Below are 21143 nucleotides of genomic sequence, written 5' to 3' on the forward strand. Positions count from 1 at the left end.
GAGAAGAATGAGGGAATGGCTTACACGTTATACCCAGCCTCTTCATTTCACCCAGAAGTGACGGAGGATGCCCCGATTTCCAAGATTGACGATACATGCTCAAGCTACGCAAGCTCGGGAAGGAAGTTTCTTGAGCCAATGTTACGTCCTTGAGCCATCGGCTCATACTGCGTCTGCATTGGGTCAAAACCAAAGTTTCCAGTTTAGGTGGGATTATTTCTCCAGGTGGAATGCCAGCAAAGTCTTCAGATGTCAGTATAAGATGTCGTAGCTCGGGAAAGAAGAAAGGTAGTTGTCTTTTTGGCACTCCTCCACGAAACTCGCAACCACTGGGTAGTTCAAGGAAAGTGAGTTTGGCGCTGAGTTGGATTGGAATGCGGATGTGATGCATTTCAGACATCGATCGATATGAATCCTGTTCCGAGACTGACTGAAGATAGATGAGGCCGGAAAATGGAGTGCCACCAAGGTATAGTGAGGAAAGATTCGGTAGTAGGATTAAGACAAGGCTAATTAGGTTGCCAAGCCATCCAGACTTACCCTGAAGAACGTGAATGCATTCTTGCTTAACTTCCTCGTCGAGTTTCAAAGTGTGAAGAATGCCAGCACATTTAGAGGAAATTTCTGCGTCCTGACCCCGGACACGCGCAGGGTCTGATATCACCCAGCTTCGGTGAATCTTGTTCGACTCGAGGGCAAGGCTTTGAATCTTCGACTGTAGGTCCGGGTACTTGAAGAGAGTAGTGAGAAATATGTCGATTTTACATGGGTGAAGAATCGGAGTGGTAAAGAGGACCTCGCGGACGAGTGGTGCCAGCCGTTTACATGTCAAGATCAGGCTCAGCAAGTCGGCTTGAGGCTTGGGATGCTTGACGCTCTGTAGGAGGTAGTAGAAGATGCGAAGAAGGGCTTCGTTTGGAAGTCCGAGCAGGACTGCCATAGCCGAGGGTATTAGTGCTCACAATGGCGTGTTGGGCGTGTGGTTGCGTTGTTGAGGAAGGTGAGAGAAGGAAGAAGGCGCAGTGTGTTTGCTATGGCTGCGCAAAGACCACATCCAGTTAGCGTTCGCTTGAGTGCTTAAATCGACATCCACGTATGAGGAAGGTGAGAGACACTTTCTGATCACGTGCTGCGGAGTGTTTACACTCTGGCATTTCGCAAGATAGGTAAGTTCTGGCTGTACAAGAACCATGTAAGACGTACGCTGACCTCGTGAGTTCACATATACAGTTATGCTTGATCTTTTCGTTATGTTAGAACCAGAAGACGGTAGTAGACCACACTGAATATTGCACGTGTAAGAAGTTGACTCACTTTCTCGACAACCGCACAAAGCTCACCATAGAACAATACCACACTCCAGGTCTCAGTATATAACAATATCTTCAATTATCTCTCTCTGTGCTATCACCATCAACAACGCACACCCAACACCACCTCACCCTTCCCATAACGACAACAACAAAAAGCAAATATCCCTATCCCTATCCCTTTCCCATAAACAAACGCCATGCTCTTGCGCGCATGTCCTTCTAATATGATGATGATGATGACGATGATGACGATGAACGTCCCGTCCAAACCCAAAGAAAAAAAAAGCGGCCTACAAGCCTTGAGAACAGCCCAACCATAATTGAACATGCTTTGCTTTGTTCCAACTATACTGTTTGCCGCCTATATCGATTCCCAAATGACTCCCTTTTTCTTTTTTTAGTGAATCTGAAACGCCATGGCGAATATGCTGCTAGCGGTAGGTAGGCAGTGTCGAGAATTTGGAGAGACGCGGTCGTGAAGTATGGAAATCGTAACTCTTATTTACAATGTAATGCGGAGATAGTGGCGTGTTCACCATGTTTCCTGTGGTCTTGTCAGTATATGTGTCAATCGAGTGCTAGAAATGTACTTACAGCGATGTACTGCCCATCCTCCCTCTTTCTGGCCCAAAACTCCTTGGCCTGCGCTTCGCTCAAACGGCCCTTTTGCATGGCCACGTCAATCAAAGACTCCTCAACACCCTCGCCCATGCCCTTACTAGAGCCACAGACAAAGATGCGTCCATCAAGAGCATTGATGACGAACCAGACAATATCAGCCTGTACGCGGACCTCGTCCTGAACGTATTTGACCTCGTTGGAGCCTCCAACCTTCACCTTTCGGCTCTGCACAACCTTCTTGATTTCGCGCTCGTGATCGCCAAGCTCACCAGAGTAGAGCTCATCGAGCATAGAGTCTCGGACTCCTTGGATGAGCCAGATCTTGTTGGCGCAGTTGGCGTTCTTGAGTCGATTCAGGATGAAGCCTCGGAACGGAGCCATGCCTACTCCCGCTCCGATGAGCACCATCGGGCCTTCGCCACCAAATTGCTTGGAGAGCGGGTTGGCCATAAGGCCGCGGAACATGGGTACGCGAAGGTCGAGGATGCTGCGGGGATCGACACCCTCGCTCTCTGTTGAGATGAACGAGTGTGCGAGGCGTTCCATGAAGCCACTGCCTACACCAGTACGTGTAGCACCCTCCGCATGCCAATCGGGTGTTTCGTGAATTGTAACGGCCATCTCGATCAGGCGACGGGTGCCGGGAAGGCCGGGGCGAGCTGATGAGATATGGGGGTCGTTCGAGAGGGAGTAGAATCGAGGCATGAGTTGGGTGAGGACGGAAAGGAGGTGTGGGAGCGGCGGCTTCGACGAAGGGAATGCGCTAAGCATCTGTGAGACTGTAAAGTGAGAAGTTGTGCGCAAGTCGCAGAAGGCTGCTTGTCCTTGGGCCGAGCAAAGATAGGTCAGAATCTTCTCTTCGTTCGGGGCGTCGGCATATTCAGCGAGCACGCGGAGCAGGTTCTTGGTCGGTGGGTGTGACTGGATGTCGGCGCACCAGGTCAACAGTTCGCGTCGGGTTGTGACAAGCTCACGGGCTTGGTCTTCGCCCCAGATGGTCGGCCACCTTCCGGTCTGGGTCTTGAGTGTGACTGGCTTGTCGCGGACAAACTTGGGAATGCAGAGGAGATCGAACAGCTCGTCGACCATTTCCTGCGAGTTGGGCGGGCAGATGCCGACGGCACCACCAACCTTGAAATCGACGCCTCCCTCGTCGGGGTAGTCGGTGACATCAATGTCGAAGTGAATTGTCCTCTTCTCAGCGCCCGGCTTGGTCAACTCTCGTGCGTGGTATAGCGGCGCCGAGTAGACCTCGTAAGGCGGGTGTGGTTGGACGTACTTTGGCGGCATCTTGTGCACCTCTGAGACATATTTTGTGTCCTTGGAAGGCAGCGGCTCGAAAGACATGTTGACTGGAGGCAGCGGAATCGTATCGGTTAGCTCGCTGTCGAGGGCGAGAGGGCCCAGTTGGAGATTGAGGCTCCTAAAGGCATGGTTGTCGGGGACGACGACAGGTATGAAATTGGGCGACGACGAGTCCGGGGCCAGTGTCTTGAGAAGGCAGCATCCTCCACCACAGCACTGGCTAATGAGCTTGGTGGCTGTCTCGCCCTCACCCAGTATCCGTCGAATGTCGTTTGGGTTGTCTGAGATGAGAGTGGTGGATGCTCGCCGGGGTCGCGACTGCTCCGAGAAATTGACAGCCGAGGTAGGCAGCGCCTGTAGCTTGTCGACTACCTCCTCGACGCCCTGGTCGGGCTCAGTCATGGGCGTCATCGGGGCCTCGGAGTCATCGCTGCTGTTGGTCCACAGCGTCGACTCGCCTGATGATTTGGGCGACGTCTGCTCTGGCTGTGATTGCGACGGCTGCACTGAGAGCTGGGGTATGTCTTTGGGCTCAGCGGGAATGGGGTCTTCAGGGTGCGAGGTCGACGTGTGTGGTATGGGGCTGGGCATTGTCGCTGTCGTGGCTGCCATGTGTCTGCGTGGTGGAGTGAGGTGGAGGAGGAGCGGCGAGCGTGCTGAGGACGCGACAAAGGGGACTGCTAGCGCAAACCATGGTTAGCAAGAGCTGACCTGGTATTACTATGGGGTGTTCAATGCATCAAGAAAGCGCGATGTGGGTGTGCATCTGCCATTTGCTTGTTGAGCCGCGGAGGACGGAGGTGTGCGACAACGAGCATGTGGGGGATGCGTGGTTATCTGATGCTTTGGTGATGCACCGAATTTCGTTATCAGATCGTGGCCATCACTCACCTCGACTGGCTGACAAACGAACACGACCGAGTGACAGCCGCTTGCTAATGCCCGAGACTGGTGACACGATGGATGGTGACTGTGTATAGAATGGTATTAGGCGGGTTCTAGCCGTGGTAGAGGGTATGAGCATGAGGAGAGGACTGGTGGTGAACAAATGTTCGACTGAGCCCGGACGCTTTTCCACTGCCGATCCACGACGCCTTCAAGCCTGAGATGAGCATCCCGAATGCCCACTTCTGCCGAATGACGCTTGTCCACGCCCCATCGCCGAAGCCGCTCGTATTCCCACCTGTCTCGTCCTGCTTTATCCGAAAAGAGGCTTTGATTCGGCCGTCTTCCGTCTATCTTGGCTGCGCCCACGGCACCAGCTATATCTCCTGATCATGGTACTCATCAACGCAATATACTGTTGACCGCAAGTACTACGAGCTGAAGCGCAGACCTTCTCACCACATAATCGCGCAATCTCTGTAACATGCCACTGTCACGCCGCCCGACCCTCGGTCTCTCGGCAGTAATCGCATCTGATAACCACATTTCGGCCCTGGGCCCGACCCCGCCAGATACGCCAGATATCCATCGTGACTCTGGCCGCGCTTCTCTGTGAAGAGACTAACTCTACCATGTTTCCCCTCATCTTGATCGCATTCAGCACTCTCGCCAAAATATCGCGATCTGGTACTGCAGCACTATTACGTCGATGCAACGCCACCGGCTTTTACGGGAGAATTTACCCTATCAGAACCTCACTCTACTGCATGTAAGGATATGCCTGGCAAATACAAACTCAAAACTGTTTCTCAACATGCCACACTACGCCACAGCAAGGCTGACGTGCCGCCTTTTACTTCCGCGAACACACGCAGGGTCCGCGTTGTTGTCGTGTTCCGCCGTCGTGGAAGAACGTTGAGAACGCTCTGTTAGCGGCCCCACACGAGTCGAGGATCTGTGTCGCAGCTGCCACGACCCTGGATTCGGGCACTAAATTCGCCACGACAATGTGGAGGTTGTGAGATCACTCGGACAGCCTGTTACCGCTTATGGTAATCATGACTAACTCTCACTGCAACATGACGGAAGACCATACGTCGCATTCTGGTAATACGGTCAACTCACCCGCCGACAGCCGACCCACTCTAGCTAGGACATGTATTGTTAAACTATTGGGGAAAGAACAAAGAGTAGTGACTGCTGTCTATATTCTATCCCCCACTTTCCGAACTCCCAAGTCTACATGTACTAGTCTTCATCGACTCCATGATTTTATCTCTGCAAGTGGGAATGCGCACCATTGTTTGTGTCGATGTCGCATTCCAAGCGGTGATTACAAGATTCCGGATGGTCTGTATATGCTTTGGGTTTGTGTGTGCCTCGTTAGCTGCATAGTAGCTGGTGCTATGTAAGTATGCAGACCAAGTCCAAAGTGGTAGACATTTTCTTCTCTCTAATGTCTTCGCAAAACCGATACAGGAGTACTAGACCAGAGCTTTGGCTGCGTAAGCTAGTTTGGCAGGTGCGTGAATGGAAGCATATTGAGTGATTGATATAATTTCAGGAGTGAGACTTGTGTAATGGGATTCCGCCTCTTCCCCTCAACCTCTATCAATATGATGGACGTGCTGGTAATGAAATGCAGGCACAACGCTGTCGAGTTACACTGTATTGTATCGCAGTAGAAGTCTGTTTACAAACAAGCACTTAGCTTCACTATATGCAGCTGTATATTTCCCCCCAACCTCTTTCTAGATTGTTTATCTTGTTCAACTTCTAAGAACATAACGAAGTCTCAACCATATTTCTCAAGTACTCTTGTTCAACACGTTTATTGAACCCTCCTGAATCATGTCCCTCCCCCATACGACCGAACTCATGCACGAAACCGACACCCTCAGCTCATACACTGACCTTATCAAAACCAAGAGTAAGTCATCAATCGCCTCGTACCCCTCATCCGTCCAAGTGCGCAACTAACCATTTCCCAGATAGCTCTCCGCGCCCCATGTATTCTGAAGCTGCACCTGGTACCCATAGTTCCTCCAAGGTTCATACTAGCGAGGCGGACAAAGCCACTCCAGCCAGCAAGGACGACCATACTCCTGAGCCTGAGAAAGCGTCGCAGACTGGGGCTTCTAATGGGACAAAGTAGTACCGTTTGATATTTCCGCGGAACTAACAACTGGTAGAAGGGAAAGTCGTCTAGCGCAGAGTATAAACGGGCTTTGTTTGAATTTGCTCCTTACAGGTTCTATCACTAGGTTCGCAATGGCGATAAAGTCAACGCGGAGATGCTAGTAGTAAATTAAATTCGGTGGTCAGATTCAGGTGCCTTTGGGACACGTTGGTAAGATCTTGTGGGATGTAGATTGATACTCCAATACACATTTGTCTTATTGATATTGTCTTACGAGGAAACAGCTAACCCCTCCAAACTCCTTGCCATATCGTCTCCCACCTCATTCACAACACTAGGTGCGTACCCCACACCCTCGCATACACTCTCTCCATCGAATTTCACCCCAAGTATCTCTTTCGCCACCCACATAGCAGTCTTCGCATGTAGACTCGGCTCCAGCAACCCCCCCTCTTTCTTCTTTCCCCCATAAACTCGACTTTCCCCTTGAGCGAGCGCCTGAAACACAACCAGCTGATCCCTCAGATACTCATCGACACACCCTCCATGCTCAATCTCTGCCACCAAATCATCAGACACTTTCTTCACCATACCGGGAACGATGCGCTCGAGAAGGCCGGACTTGAAACCGCGATCATAGAGCCAATCGCGACCAATTCTCATGCCAGTAGACGTTGTCGCTACAAGGAGAAGGTAATATCTCTTCTCGTGATGTGAGTTCTCGAATGTGATGGTAGTATCTATTTCTGCATTACTGGCATTACTGCCAAGGCAGCGGAGTATTCGTCGCTCAAACATGTCGTCTAACTCCTCGCGGAACTGACGTTCGGTATCCCGCGGTGCTATGATCGTTGCAGTTATGCTGACAATGTCTCCTCTCTCGGTTAGCTGGAACCCTGGTTGTCTGGCCTGCAGAGGTGTGATGGTGTATGTGACGCTGCCGATGGCTGCGCTGCCTTGTGACCAGCCGCGCGAGTGGACAGCGATGGCGATATGTGGTATGCCAATCAACTGGAGCATTGGGATAAGAACTTGAGTTATGTAGTCGATCGAGGGTGCACTGGAGACATTGGTTCCTCCCTCTATGCGGACTCGGATTGGATGTTCGACGCCAGAGAAGAGGATGTATGGTAGGATAGCTTGCAATACCAGATTGACGCTTCCAGGAGTCGTCTGTCGGATCCGCACCTCACCAGCGTTCAATAAATTATTGGCTTGAAGAGCAGCTCCTGGAGTAAATACAATCTCCTTGCTCTTGAGCTCTGCGCCAATGGTCTTCGCCTCGCTGGCTCGGCCTAGCCACTCGACACTAGTCAGGTGCTGAGCTTTCAGTCCTCCGCCACCAGAGCGCCTGCCTCGGATACGGGTAATGTGTATCGGCTTTCTGGTAAGACTCGAAAGGCCAAGGGCTACTCGGAGGAGTTGGCCGCCACCTTCGAGAGTTGTGCCGTCTAGATGTATCAGAGAGGGTTGGGATGCCATGGCTGATGATGGTACTCTAGTTGTGCAGGCGCGTTATCGTAGTCCTGGGAGGATAGACGAGAAACGATATTCCTTGAGGATTGCTACATATTATCCTGTGGTGCATGGAACGCCTCACGGTGAGTGAAGATGACTCAGTTGTCAATTGCTCTTTCCAGTCATACTATGGATAGGCTGCAAGGCCGGGCGCTGGTGATCAAGTTCTTATTCGATCACATTTGCCGTTGTTCGTCTGAGCGTGACATTGATCGTGAAATTCCAATGTCTTTTGTTCTCAGGGCTGTATAGTTGTCAGACTATCGTGGATTGATGGTGCCCGCATAGCAGGAGCCTGCAGCTGTAGCATGCCGAGATGACGACGTCGTAGAGATACAAACAAAAAGTAGAATCAGCCCTCGTGAACATCTACAGTACTTTGATCGTTGACACTGCGTACCAGAAGTCAGAGGGTTGGAGTTGTGTGCCCTGGTTCAAAGTTCAGGGTGATGTCGGAGATCGAGCCGCGGCACTTGGCGAGTCCTGTCGTCATCAGGGCGGCGCCGAACTTTTGATTGACATCTCCGAAGTCGTCCACTCCCACGTTCGCTCGTGTATCGCCATGTGGAATGCCTCAATAACGCCCCAATCCGCTCTCACACTCCGGTAGCCGTCCAGTCTACCCATTCCACGCCATGCGCGGCCCGCTGGTTTTCTCGGCGAAGGCCTGGCACGGCCCAGGCAACGGCGCCCTCTTCTCACAAATACAGTCGCGCATCTCGACGACAGCAACACGCCAAAAATCAACGTCATTCGCTACCAAGCCAATTTCAACAGCTTCGATACCTAGGCCGTCGCCGAACAGCGCCGTGCCATGTCTCTTCCCTCCATCGTCGATATCACGATTCGCAACCACGGGCACCACACGTCACAATGGCGTACCAAGCCCGGCTCGCATGTTCACCACGTCGCGATTACTAGCGGAAGCGTCGAGCGGTACAAAGCCTGCAAGGCAGCGCAAGTCATACAGGGAGGAGATTAAAGAAAAGGGCATCGTGGATGTTGAAGAGCACGATGGCGAACTGGAGAACGAGGAACAAGGCTTCGCAAAGTCTGAGAAGGCGGCGCAGGCGAAGCAGGTCAACTTGAGCGCCAAGCTCAGCAAGGATGGGTCTGGTTCTGGAAGCACACCCGGTGGCATGAAAGAAATCTGGAGATTGATCAAGATTGCCCGACCGGAGCTAGGCGTACTCTCTTGGGCTTTCGTGTTCCTGCTCGTGGGATCTGGCATCTCTCTATCTGTACCTTTCTCAATCGGCAAGATCTTGGACGCTGCAACTTCGACCGAGAACACCGATGGCTTACTCTTTGGCATGTCTCCCTCCGTCTTCTACTTCGCACTGGCGGGTGTCTTGACAACCGGCGCCGCATTCAACTTTGGACGTATCATTATTCTGCGAATTGTTGGAGAACGCATCGTGGCTCGCCTGCGATCTCAGCTTTACCGCAAGACATTCGTGCAAAACGCAGAGTTCTTCGACGCCAACAGGGTTGGAGATCTCATCTCCCGTCTCGGCTCCGATACCATCATCGTTGGAAAGAGCATCACGCAGAACTTGTCTGACGGTCTGCGTGCGCTTGTCAGTGGTGCAGCTGGTTTTGCCATGATGGGTTTCGTCAGTCTGAAGCTTACTGGTATTCTCGCCTTGATTGCCCCACCTGTCGCTCTCGTCGCCTTCTTCTCTGGTCGCTCGCTACGGAATTTGAGTCGCAAGATTCAGAAGAACCTGGGAACTTTAACTAAGATTGCTGAAGAGCGGTTGGGTAACGTTAGAACAAGTCAAGCCTTCGCTGGAGAAGTCCAAGAAGCATCACGCTACAATCGACAAATCAAAAGGATATTCGCTCTAGGAAAGAAGGAAGCCGTGGTCGCCGCAACTTTCTACGGAAGCACTGGATTGATGGGCAACTTGACCATCATCTCTATTCTTTATGTTGGCAGCAACATGGTCAAGAACGGAGTCATTTCTATCGGTGAACTCTCCTCGTTCTTGATGTACACTGTCTATGCCGGTTCCAGTATGGTTGGTCTTTCTGGTTTCTACGGTGAGATGATGAAGGGTGTTGGAGCTGCCAGCCGTCTCTTTGAGCTTCAGGATCGCAACCCGACAATATCCCCCACCAAGGGTCTGGCAGTCAAGTCAGCGCGCGGCCCCATCGAGTTCAGGAATGTTTCTTTTAGCTATCCCACTAGGCCAGCAGTCACTATTTTCAAGGACCTCAGCTTCAAGATTGAACAAGGAACAAATGTGGCCATCGTGGCGCCTAGCGGAGCTGGCAAGTCTACAGTCGCTAGTCTCCTCCTGCGCTTCTATGTTCCCAACACCGGAACTATCACTATCGACGGCCGAGACATTACCACTCTTAACGCGAAGCAGTTGAGAAGAAAGATTGGTTACGTTGGTCAGGAGCCCGTGCTCTTCTCTGGTACCATCGCCGAGAACATCGCATATGGTGTGCCCAATGCCACTCGCGCTGAAATTGTGGCCGCTGCACGAAAGGCCAACTGCCAGTTCATCAGCGATTTCGTAAGTATGAACCTCCTTATGTAAGATTCCTACTAATCTGTACAGCCCGACGGCCTTGAAACACACGCTGGCGCCAGAGGTACTCAGCTTTCAGGAGGCCAGAAACAACGTATCGCCATTGCACGAGCACTCATCAAGAAGCCCGACATTCTCATCCTCGACGAGGCAACAAGTGCTCTCGATGCCGAGTCGGAGACTCTTGTCAACCAAGCACTCAACAAACTCCTCCAGGAGAACAATACAACTATTAGCATCGCACATCGCCTGTCGACAATCAAGCGCTCTGACCGTATCATCTGCATCGATGCTGACGGTAGAGTAGCCGAAGAAGGCACCTACGAGCAGCTCAGCTCAAACCCAGAGGGCGCATTCAACAAGCTCATGGAATGGCAAATGAGTGGTGGGGACGTTCCTGCCAAGGATGTCAAGAGCCCCAAACCTACTGAAGAGGAGGAGGTTGAGCGAGAGCTCGAAGAGGAAAAGGAAGAAGTCGCAGGTCGCAATCGCGTCTAATGAACACAGACCTATTTGATAGTTTCTAAATGGCAATCGCGATACTGTAACGCGACTCTTCTGCTTCTCCACAAACGAAGCAAAGGTGGGCGAGCCCGCCAGCAACAGCCATGCCAACATCAGGCTCGCTGGACTTTGGTATCAGCAAGACCTTGCAAGAACACCGCGCTCAATACTAAGATCCTAAGAGCAAACCGACTTATTCTATAGCGCTCTTTGGGTGGCATGATGTAGCCATGTACCAACAAGTTCTACAAACCAGGTCCTAGGTTATAATAGGCTTGGAGATAGTATCACTTCCCGCCTGTTCATATATCTGAGCATTACAACTATAATCAAAATATCGTTCTCCTCTCAATGTCACCACAGTAGTGACCTACAGGTCTTACCACGTGCAGTATGTAGTGGGACGTGTTCCGTTAGTTTACTTAGCACCCTGATTCCAGCTCGCATGGCATGACCATCACATAATCAGGTACGACACCACTCAAAACACGCACCATGACTTGATACATGGCAGACCACCAATCAGCACATACTCGAACTACCTAGCGCACCGAACGGGGCAATGTGCCCGTACATCGCAAAAGGAACGTTATAGTGACGTCATGCATACCATGGAGTCTAGACCTCCATCCCTAACGCGCGCTGACGCGATGTGTGATGCAGTATAGAACGACATACCATATAACAACCATATAACTTGCCATCAAAACATATACACCACACAAACAACTTCAATGCTCAACACTACATCCCGGCTTCTCCGCCTATCCACATCCACACTCACAAAGCGAACTGCAACACCCACCATCACCACCAAATCCTTGTCTACCACCACCCCAAGACTCTACGCCCCAGCCCCCAAGATGGAAGCCTTCAAGAAAGTCGGAAACCGGGAAGACGCGCCCCCCAAACACGAAATGGTGCATTTCCCTGGCCTCATGTCGGAAAAGCGGTCGTTTGGCGACTTCCGAACCGTCCTGCACACGGGTCTCTACTCGCAAATCGTCGCCATGGAAGTACCCGTCAACGGCGAGATTGGCGACGAAGTCCACACCGTCGACCAGATCCTCTTGTTTACCTCGGGAAAGGGCCTCGCGACGGTGAATGGCAAGGATCAGGAGGTCAAGGCGGGTGATGTCGTTGTTGTGCCGGCTGGCACGCAGCATCAGTTTGTTACAAAGGGGGATCAGCCGCTGGAGTTGATTACCGTGTATGCGCCTGCGGAGCATTTGCCGAGTAGTGTGCATAAGACCAAGGAGGAGGGGGATAAGGCGGAGGAGGATGAGATTGATGAGGCGCCGGAGTGGGCGTTGAAACCCAAGGCTGAGAATGAGAAGAATGGGTTGGTTAAGGAGAGTGGGAAGTATTAAATGGACTTTTAGTTTCAATCGAATAATTTCAGTGACATAATTCTGGTCAGTATGTTTACAACAGGCCAGCAGTGCGAGTTGTTTGATCATGGGTGCACTTGATTGGGATGACCAGATCGGGGAATGGTGTGGGGCTGCAGATGCACTGCAATCTTTAGCGTAGAGGAGCAGTCGTTGCGTGTGCTGAAATAATCTGTGAATTCGGCTTAGTCCGAATATTCTGGGCCAATCCCTAGGTGTATATGCAGGTTCAGTGCAAGGTAATGGAGCGCTGCACTGCATTTCTTAGCGCAGAAGAGCAACTGGAGCAAGGCTGAATGGCCAGGGCTGAATACGCAAGCGGAGAAGTATGTAGTTAATGGGCAAGCTGCACGTTGGGCCAATCATTCGTACATGACGTGGGCTTGACAACGATCTAACGGCCAAAAGCTGGGTGCTTGTTGCACTGCAATTTTTAGCGTAGAAGAGCGGTCATAAGGTTTCCAAGACCAATGTGTGTTGTCCACGACCTACTAATGCATGCACGTCGCAGTTTGTCGCAGTTTTGCACTGCAATCTCTAGCCCGGAAGAGCAGCTGAAGCAAGGCTGAAGGGCCAAGGCCGAACATGCAAGCGAGGAGCGACCATATGATGTCATCTCATTGTAACCCTAACTACAATGACCGGTATTCCTTCACTATCCGCTGAACAGTATCTCGGATGTTTTCGCGACGATAGTGACCAAGCAGAGCTTCATCTGGAGCGTCTGGTTCGTAAGCTTCGATACTACGCCCAGCCCAAAGAGACGAATCTGGCATCAGAGGATGCTCCTGATCTGAGGCAGGTACTGCTGTATGGTTGCCAACGGCAGAGAAGAACAGACCAAAATATTCCGAGAACGTAAGGTTCTCGCCCCCAATGAGGATCGATCTACCAGACACAGACTCACTCTGTTCCAGTGCGGCGGTGATTGCTATGGCCAAAGATTCGACCGAAACGAAGTTTGTGTTTCCAGTAGGTGCTGATGGAGGGATACCAAGCTTGCGTTCCGCAAACTGAGTATAGGCCACAAACATTGGGACTTTCATGCCTGGCACAACCCCGACGACAAATGGAGCATCCAGACTGCATGTATGGAATGTAGTCGTTGCCAGTGAAGTGATTCCGTCAGCGGCAAGCTTTCGTGACCGTACGTAGGGGACTGTATCGACCAGCTGAGGTGCAATGTGCGGATAGAAACTGCCGATGTGCACGAATCTCGCAACGCCGGCGTCTCGGGCTGATCGAGCAAATCTCACTATAGCCTCGGACGCTTGTAGGTAATACTCGTCCGCAGAACTGTTTTGAGGGACGTGTCGTACATCGGCACCAGCTGAGAAGACGATGCTATCGAAGCTTGAGAATACTTCTGGCGTGTACTCTCCAGAAACATAGTCGATTTTGATGAAGGGGAGGTCTTTGAGAACCGGGATATCTTTTACGGGGTGGCGACCAGCAAGCGTAACGGCGTAGCCACGAGAATGAAGGTGAAGGGCAGCGTATCCTCCGATCATTCCCGTTCCACCGACAATAAGGATGTTCTTAGGCTGAGCCATTTTCCAGGGTATCGGTTGAGCAAACGAGTTGTGGTGGTTCGATATTCCCAGATGTCTATAGATATTCGCAACCTTATATGTTTGCGTATGGCCCTAGACTGCAGCTGTAATTTCCTCATGCTTGTCGAAGCCGCGCAAGACCTGCGGGTACTACGGAAACTTTGAGCTTGATACCTACTCACTGACAGCTCTCTCACTCCGGCTTACAAATCGTATCTGGATTGCTAGCTCACCATTGGCACCCAGCATCTGTGACTCTAGCCAAGCCAAAATGTCTAACAAGGAACCTTGTCTGGACAAGCAGACTAGACTGAGACGAGTCTAGAGTGATGAATACTTTAGAAGTATTAACGATCCGACAGAGGCCTCTGCTAAGTTTCAGTAACTTCCAAGACTTCTATTAGTAAGCGGCCCGTATACCTAGGAAGTACCTGGACAAAACCCTGTGGGCTTAACTAAGTTGCGGCTAGTAAAGCCGATCGAAGTCTCCCAGTCTTAGAGTGCGGATCTATTGTAGCATATGTGGCAGAGTTATGTTTTGATCATCTCGACCTATCCTTTTTACAACGCATATCTAAAGTGCTTGGCCTGCTTATCCGTCAAATCGCTAAATCCATCCCTAATAGCTTGCTCGTCTTCTCCTTGACCGAACTTCTTATCCCTTCTCTTGTTCTCCCAGCCCATCCATAAAGCCAGCACACCGGCTATTACCACCATCGCGCAGTAACAGACAATAAGTCCTGTCAACGCCGAAAAGTACCTTGGCGCCTCTCGCGAAAAGAAAATGTTCGCGCCCGCTATGTTACCCCCAGCGTAGAAAACAAACCACAGCCCATTTGCCGTACTGCGCTTCGTATGTCCGGCGATGTTTGTCGTCAGCAGATTCCACGACAAAATGACCGGAGCACCGACGATGTACTGCAACCATGTGCATCCGACCAGGCTCCAGCGTTGTGACAAGGGCGTGAGTCGAATGCCCAAAAGTCCAGCCAACGGCGGCAAACAAACCACGGCCAGGATGAGACAACGCGTATCTCTAAAATATCCAGCTGCAAGGCCACAAAGCGGGACAACCACAAACTCAATCGCACCCGTCGGAAGCTGCAGCAACGTAGCATAAATCCCACTAAACCCAAATCCACGAATGAGTGAAGATGAGAAGTTTGACACACCGCCGTTGATTACACCGCAGCAGAGTCCAATCAAACTGATGCAAAGGACCTTGAAATCAAGAACAGCTTCCACCGCCTGCGCCTTCTGGAACTGTTTCGTCTTGACACCAATCATGTTACTTGCAATCCGATCAATCGCCACGATTCTTTGCTTGTGCGATAGGAATTTCGCAGTAGAAGGACTATCAGGCATAACCCAGAGGAACACCCACGCCCAGACGAAGTTCAACAGCCCAATGACGAGGAAGATGAGCTGCCAGGTCTTGATATGCGACGAGTGCGCGTGACCAAGGCCGTAGCCAAGCAAGGCGCCAACCATTGTCGCCATGCCGTTGAAAGCAAGGAAAACGCACATGCGTACTGGTTGTTCATCGCGCCGGTAGAACATGCTGACAATGTTCATGATAGCTGGACTGATACTCGCTTCGAACATACCCAGTAAGAAACGCAGGGCGAGCATCCCAGCGTAGTTTTTGGCCGCGACGTGGCAGCAGAGGAGGATGGACCAGAGGAGGATCATGGAGCCGGTGTATTTTGAAACGGGGAGTCGCTGGATGAGGTAGTTTGCTGGGAGCGCCCAGAAGAGGTAGCCGAAGTTGAAGATGGCGGCGACCCAACCGTAGCGGTCGCCTTCGAGGCCGAGGTCAGGGGTCAGAGTGTAGGCATTTGCGTAGTTTAGGGACAGTTTATCGAGGAATTGGATCATGTATGTCATGCAGATCTATCTTTCTATTTAGTGACGTGTTGTTAAGAGTGACTGGCGTCTAAGTACCATTGGCATAATGACCCAATCGATCTTCCGAAGTACAATCTTTCGCTCTGCTTCTAGCTCCTCTCTCGAGTATTGTTGTACTTCGAGGTATAGATCTGCGCCGATGTCGCGCATCTGCTTCTCAGCAGCGAGTTGCCCCTCGTCGATGCTGGCCTCTCGCGCCGGCGAGATATCATGCTCTTTCTCGCCCATCTTACCCGTCCACAGATGAGAAACTGATTGTTGACGACCAAGTCCGGATACAGTGGTTGACTAGAGTGGGGTAAAAGCAAGATAGCCGAAGACCCTGGCAACAGTGGTTTCGCAGGTCGCAACGTTTGAACAGTAATACAGGTAGCGGGGTGTATGGTGCATCTGTACTTATGTGTTCCCGCCATCTCCCACCCTTGGCAACGGCCGTGAAGGTAGTTATCGTCTATCATGCCAAGGTGTTCTTATCGGCTTGTTGAGTGTTGCACATCGCTACCTAGGGCGGCCGTAGTATCATGCAGGTTGCTGATGTTGCCGCATGCTATTGGGTTTGTTGATCCTTCGGCACGTCGAATCGGGCAATTCCCGGGTACAGTTACCCTGGCTGGAGTAGTCCGAGATAGCAAAGCTTAACCTGATGGTTGTTTGTGACGTGCGCCAATTGTGGTTCTCCTCATCTGTGCAGCGCATGTTAAGCTCGATGAGATAGAATATAATTGTTTATCCAGGTAAAAGGTTTTACACGTGTCTTATTTACTCTAGTTCGGGTGTCGGACTACTGCGCCTTGCCGATATCTCTATGGATGGCCACAGCCAGCATCGGTATCGTGTGAAAATCCTACTTCCACAGACCGTAGGGTCCAGACGTGAACTTCCATAGCTTCACAGTTCCGTCCTCACTGCCTGTAGCATAGAGCTTCCCGTCAGGCGAGAAGCTTGCCGACCAAATAGGCCCGTGATGACCCTTGTTGGTCTCGAGCTCCTTCTCTTCGTCAAAGTCCCAAACTCTGACCCAAGTGTCGTTCTGGTTGCTACCACCAGTAACGAATTTGCGCTCTCCGTTGTGTAGAGCCACACTGGCAATCTCGTACGGTGTCTTGATGCTCTTGATGAGTGAGCCAGGCGACTGGCTGTTGAAGAAGTAGGCACTGTTTCCAGCGGCTACGCTCAAGATACCATCCGAGGAGGTGTTATCCAACTCGCAGGAGCCAACAGTGCCTTCAAGAGCATGCTCGCCAATTGTAGCCTCTTGGCGCAAATCCCACCACCGCACCTTTTTATCTTCGGCCGCTGTTATTATGACATTGGGGTCAGACGTCCATACAATCGACTTGATGGTCCCGGTGTGGACACCTGCGCCGATCTCGAAGCTCGTCGCGTCGCTGCGTGAAAGGTCGTAAATGCGCAGCTTCTTCTCCATGCCACCTGTCGCGAGGATCTGGGGATGGGGCTGGTTGGGGAATGCGACTGCGCGAACGATGTGGTTGTGTGAGAGAGTGTGTAGGGCTTCGCCAGTGTGAGTGTCCCAGACCTTTCTGTAAACCGTTAGAACGCTTCCCGATTTCGCGAAGTAATAACACGTACGCAGAGAAATCTGCAGAGGCGGTAGCTGCCAACGAGGCATCAGAAGATAGCCTCGCTTGCCACACTGCGCCTTTGTGACCGAGGAAGGTGCCAATCCAGTCTCCCGTCACTCCGTCGCGGAGCATGGGGTTGTTATCCTTGCATGCTGATATAATATAGTATTGGTCTTCGTCTACAAGGGACGAGAAGTGGATGTGTGGCACAGGTCGTGAGTGACCGTGGCAGGTGAGGGGCACGACTTTGGTTGTCTCGGGCATCGTAGGTGGATAAGGAGGGTGTGGAGCTTCGGTGTAAGGAGCGAGTGCGAGTATATGTCGTGTGAGCTGAGTGAGTCTCGTGGCTCAAGTCGAGTGGCGGTGAGGTTTGACGGTGGCAGGGAGTGTGTTTGTTGTCGTTATTGGGATATCGCAGGCAGTTCCGAGCTATATCGGAACCAGCAGGAGCAGCTCTAGCAGTTCAACAAGGCAGAAAAGAGAGCGGAGGATACGAAATGGTCGTCAAGGGGTCGTAACGTCGTGAAAATGGTGTGCTGGTGGAATCGCAAGTTCATTGATCGCGATTCGAGGGGAAATGTTGAAACGGGCAGCCAAATCTCAGGGTTGACCTAGCGTCGGAGGCTCCACTACCGAGGCTTGCTCAAACGGGTTTAGTTACATGATGCCATCTGTACCCTACAAGAACAGCAGCACCATATATAAGAGAAAAACCGAACAGGTAGAGATAGTAAGCTCTAGTTTGCAGCTCACATTAGCTCCTAACAAGAGAGCGATTATAGGGATTAATAGTAGTACAGGCTTTTAGATTCTCTATATATGTCTATATAGCTCTAATACGCTTTGTTGTAGTAGGAATGAGTACTCTGCTCAAATAAGATATTTAGTTTCTCTCTTTGGCGTAGTGGCAGCAAAACTATCTAGATGCAACCAAGTCTGCCCGTTATCTACCACCTGGCTAAAAATGCTTGAGAGCCTGTCCACAATGTCTGCATACCTCGTGCAGCTTTTCTTCATCGTCCGTCATCACGATCCACGAGACGTCGCCACAATTCCAACATATAAGCCGGACTCCGATGCACAACTGACTTGTGATAGCCTCGCCATCATTATTTACTTCGGCAATTCCAGTCCTGTCCATCAAGTGGAGAAATATGTCTCGTCCAAACTCTGCTACTTTCTGTGATGCCATCACTACCAGGGGTTGATCATCTCCTGTGTTTTTCAGAACGCTTGTGTTCGGCCAATCTGTTGCTAGTTCCAGTAAGATCTTTACCAACGGATGGCTGGGTCGATGTTCTGGACCGACGAGTTCGTACATGTCTCTGACGAACCCGCAAAATTCGGAACGCGCAACACAGTTCTTTGACTAGTGGTTTATCGTCACCGGTCAACCAGGCATCCATGCAACTCTCGAACTGTGAGGCAACCGGGACCAAGAAAGCGGGAAATTGGTACTTGTCGCCCACGCGATAAAGCTCAAGGAAGCGCTTGATGTTGATGGTAGTACCATTCGGCGGGCTCTCCGATGGATGAATCTGTTGATCATACGCGAAGCCGAGCATAGTTTTGAGAGCATCGGGATCATCTCCAACCAAAGTGATCTCTCTGGCATGGCTCTCCTGTGTACTTCATTAAACGCATGTACTGTATTATGGGGTACAGGACTTACTGCAAACCCTCCAGTAAAAGCTGCTTCGAACCAACGGGATTGTGCGCTCAGCAGCAGTCTATGAGCTTTGAATTTCAGCTCGCCCGAAGCTCCGTACCGGATCGTGACATCGGATAGCACTTTGGAGTTTGAGTACCTAGAAGCGGGAGCTTTAGTATGTTTTCATTCAACATTCGTTGTGACTCACTTCTCAAAGTCGAACATCGGCCGCTTGTATGTATCGCTCGAGGAATCCATACTGTCAAGTCTCAGGGTGGAGATACTGCCGTCGAAGAAGAAGATGGAGTCAAATTTAGGAAGAAAGGTCGAAAGCGAGTGGGGTTGATATTGATGCCTACTAAGACGACCCCAAGGATCTCTCACTTGTTGCCGAGCTAAAACTACGTGATACGCTGTGATACGCTGTTTCACCTTCACCGACTCACCTTCACTTGCGATAAGTTACTTAAGAGCTCTTTCTTTTTATAGAACGTCAGCGATGCAGAAATCGTAAGTGGCCTATCGGTTATAGATCAAATACGCAGACTTTGGTTACGGCACAACATCATGCATCGAAATGAAACAGGCCATCAAACGGACAGTGAGAGAAGGCAATGCATTGTCGGAGACACATGTGGAGTAGCTTTATAGTAGCAATATAATGTAGTATTTCGATGAGGGTATAATATAGATTAAGATATACAGGTAACAGTCTAGCTATGGACGCTGGCAAGATCGCGTGGCATGGTCGTCATTGTTGCTTAGAGGCCGGTAGAGCCGACACCAGAGGTGACACCATCCTTGAGGTTGTTAACAACAGGGAGAGCACCGTCAGTGACGTTCTTGACGGCAGGCTCAACGGCACCCTTAGCGCCGTTAACAACGGGGTCAACAGCGCCCTGAACGTTGCTGACAACAGGGGCGACGGCACCCTCGACACCCTTAACGGCACCAGTAGCAGCGTCCTTGACGGGCTTGACAACAGGGTCAACAGCACCGGTGACGCCGTTGACAATGGGAGTGACAGCAGAGGTGACACCGTCCTTGACATCGTTGACGATAGGAGAAACAACACCGGTGACACCACCAACGACGTTGTCCCTGACACCGTCGACAATAGGGGTAGCGGCATCCTCGACAGACTTGAGACCAGGAACGGCACCCTCAACACCGCCAACGAGACCGTTGACGTCAGGGAGCTGGCGCCTGGTCAGAGCAGCATCAACAGACTTGTCCAGAGCATCGGCGTGAGCATCGATGTTCTTGACGTCGTTGACAGTAGAGGTAACACCGTCCTTGACGCCGTTGACACCATCCTTGACGTTACCAACGAGGCCATCAACACTGGGGAGCTGGCGCCTGTCGAGGTCGACCTCAGCATCGACATCAATGTCCTTGACATCCTGTCAGAATTGTTAGAGGGATGAGATGAGTGAGATGGATATGAAACTTACGTCAACAGTGGACTTGACACCGTTGGTGGCACCGGAAGTGACATCGCCAACAAGGCCGTCGACCTTGGGAACGTTGACGTTAGGGATCGTTTGGCGCGCGTTGACCTTAGCATCAACATCGGCATCGACAGAAAGACCGAGAGCATTAAGCTTGGCCTCGACTGAGGCATCGACGGAGAGACCAAGAGCCTGGAGCTTGACTTCGACGGAAGCATCGGCAGAGACACCGAGAGCCTCGAGCTTAGCGTCGATTGCTGCCTCAAGTTCTGCGTCGAGACGCTTGTTGAGAGAGGCACCGGCAGCAGCATCAGCAGTGAAGGGGCCCAAAGCGTTGACCTTAGCATCAACGTTGGCATCGGCGCGGCGGCCTACGCTGGCGCCGACCTTGGGGTTGATGCCCTTGTCAACGGTGACGTTAACGTTGTCGTATGTGACGCCCTCGAGGTTGACCTTGGCGCCTGTGTTTACTCGTCGTCCTAGACCGACAGCGACCTTGGGCTCAACACCAGCAACCTTAGCGCCGACGTTTGCTTGGGCACGACGGCCTACGTGGGCGTTGACCTTGGGGAGAGTGACGCCGTCGACGGTTGACTTGACACCAGAGGTGACATCCTTGACCGTGTCCTTGGTCTGGGGGATTTGGGGAATAACGGCGGCGTTCGCAACAGCGGCAGCGGCGAGGAAGTAGTTGAAACGCATCTTGAAAGAATTAAAAGTTCTCGGAAAGAGTGTATATTAGTTGGTATGTAAAACGAGTGTCGTAAGAGTTGGATG

General features: G+C 51.4%; 9 protein-coding genes across 9 annotated transcripts; 2 read left to right on the forward strand and 7 right to left on the reverse strand.

Moving 5' to 3' along the window:
* Window positions 1–162: 162 nt before the first annotated feature.
* On the reverse strand, window positions 163–940 carry J4E82_004115 (uncharacterized protein; the record flags this gene model as incomplete). Its single annotated transcript, XM_051730396.1, has 2 exons — window positions 163–173; window positions 541–940. 2 exons carry the CDS (start codon window positions 938–940, stop codon window positions 163–165), a joined length of 411 nt encoding a protein of 136 aa, XP_051589735.1.
* A 905-nt stretch (window positions 941–1845) lies between these two features.
* Window positions 1846–3851, reverse strand: J4E82_004116 (uncharacterized protein; the record flags this gene model as incomplete). The annotated part of the gene is made up of 2 exons (XM_051730397.1): window positions 1846–1857; window positions 1908–3851. The coding sequence occupies 2 exons, from the start codon at window positions 3849–3851 to the stop codon at window positions 1846–1848; spliced, it is 1956 nt and encodes a 651-aa protein (XP_051589736.1).
* Window positions 3852–6534: 2683 nt separating this feature from the next.
* J4E82_004117 (uncharacterized protein) lies at window positions 6535–7746 on the reverse strand (the record flags this gene model as incomplete). The annotated part of the gene is made up of 1 exon (XM_051730398.1): window positions 6535–7746. One exon carries the CDS (start codon window positions 7744–7746, stop codon window positions 6535–6537), a length of 1212 nt encoding a protein of 403 aa, XP_051589737.1.
* A 671-nt stretch (window positions 7747–8417) lies between these two features.
* On the forward strand, window positions 8418–10823 carry MDR2 (multidrug-resistance transporter mdr2; the record flags this gene model as incomplete). Its single annotated transcript, XM_051730399.1, has 2 exons — window positions 8418–10310; window positions 10356–10823. 2 exons carry the CDS (start codon window positions 8418–8420, stop codon window positions 10821–10823), a joined length of 2361 nt encoding a protein of 786 aa, XP_051589738.1.
* Window positions 10824–11563: 740 nt separating this feature from the next.
* On the forward strand, window positions 11564–12199 carry J4E82_004119 (uncharacterized protein; the record flags this gene model as incomplete). The annotated part of the gene is made up of 1 exon (XM_051730400.1): window positions 11564–12199. The coding sequence occupies one exon, from the start codon at window positions 11564–11566 to the stop codon at window positions 12197–12199; it is 636 nt and encodes a 211-aa protein (XP_051589739.1).
* A 653-nt stretch (window positions 12200–12852) lies between these two features.
* On the reverse strand, window positions 12853–13773 carry J4E82_004120 (uncharacterized protein; the record flags this gene model as incomplete). The annotated part of the gene is made up of 1 exon (XM_051730401.1): window positions 12853–13773. One exon carries the CDS (start codon window positions 13771–13773, stop codon window positions 12853–12855), a length of 921 nt encoding a protein of 306 aa, XP_051589740.1.
* A 561-nt stretch (window positions 13774–14334) lies between these two features.
* On the reverse strand, window positions 14335–15909 carry J4E82_004121 (uncharacterized protein; the record flags this gene model as incomplete). Its single annotated transcript, XM_051730402.1, has 3 exons — window positions 14335–14477; window positions 14946–15666; window positions 15718–15909. The coding sequence occupies 3 exons, from the start codon at window positions 15907–15909 to the stop codon at window positions 14335–14337; spliced, it is 1056 nt and encodes a 351-aa protein (XP_051589741.1).
* Window positions 15910–16525: 616 nt separating this feature from the next.
* Window positions 16526–17528, reverse strand: J4E82_004122 (uncharacterized protein; the record flags this gene model as incomplete). Its single annotated transcript, XM_051730403.1, has 2 exons — window positions 16526–17222; window positions 17272–17528. The coding sequence occupies 2 exons, from the start codon at window positions 17526–17528 to the stop codon at window positions 16526–16528; spliced, it is 954 nt and encodes a 317-aa protein (XP_051589742.1).
* Window positions 17529–19676: 2148 nt separating this feature from the next.
* On the reverse strand, window positions 19677–21068 carry J4E82_004123 (uncharacterized protein; the record flags this gene model as incomplete). Its single annotated transcript, XM_051730404.1, has 2 exons — window positions 19677–20318; window positions 20370–21068. 2 exons carry the CDS (start codon window positions 21066–21068, stop codon window positions 19677–19679), a joined length of 1341 nt encoding a protein of 446 aa, XP_051589743.1.
* Between the last annotated feature and the right edge of the window lie 75 nt (window positions 21069–21143).

This window comes from Alternaria postmessia (genome assembly GCF_024291825.1).
Source record: "Alternaria postmessia strain BMP 2775 chromosome Unknown scaffold_19, whole genome shotgun sequence".
Taxonomy (NCBI): domain Eukaryota; kingdom Fungi; phylum Ascomycota; class Dothideomycetes; order Pleosporales; family Pleosporaceae; genus Alternaria; species Alternaria postmessia.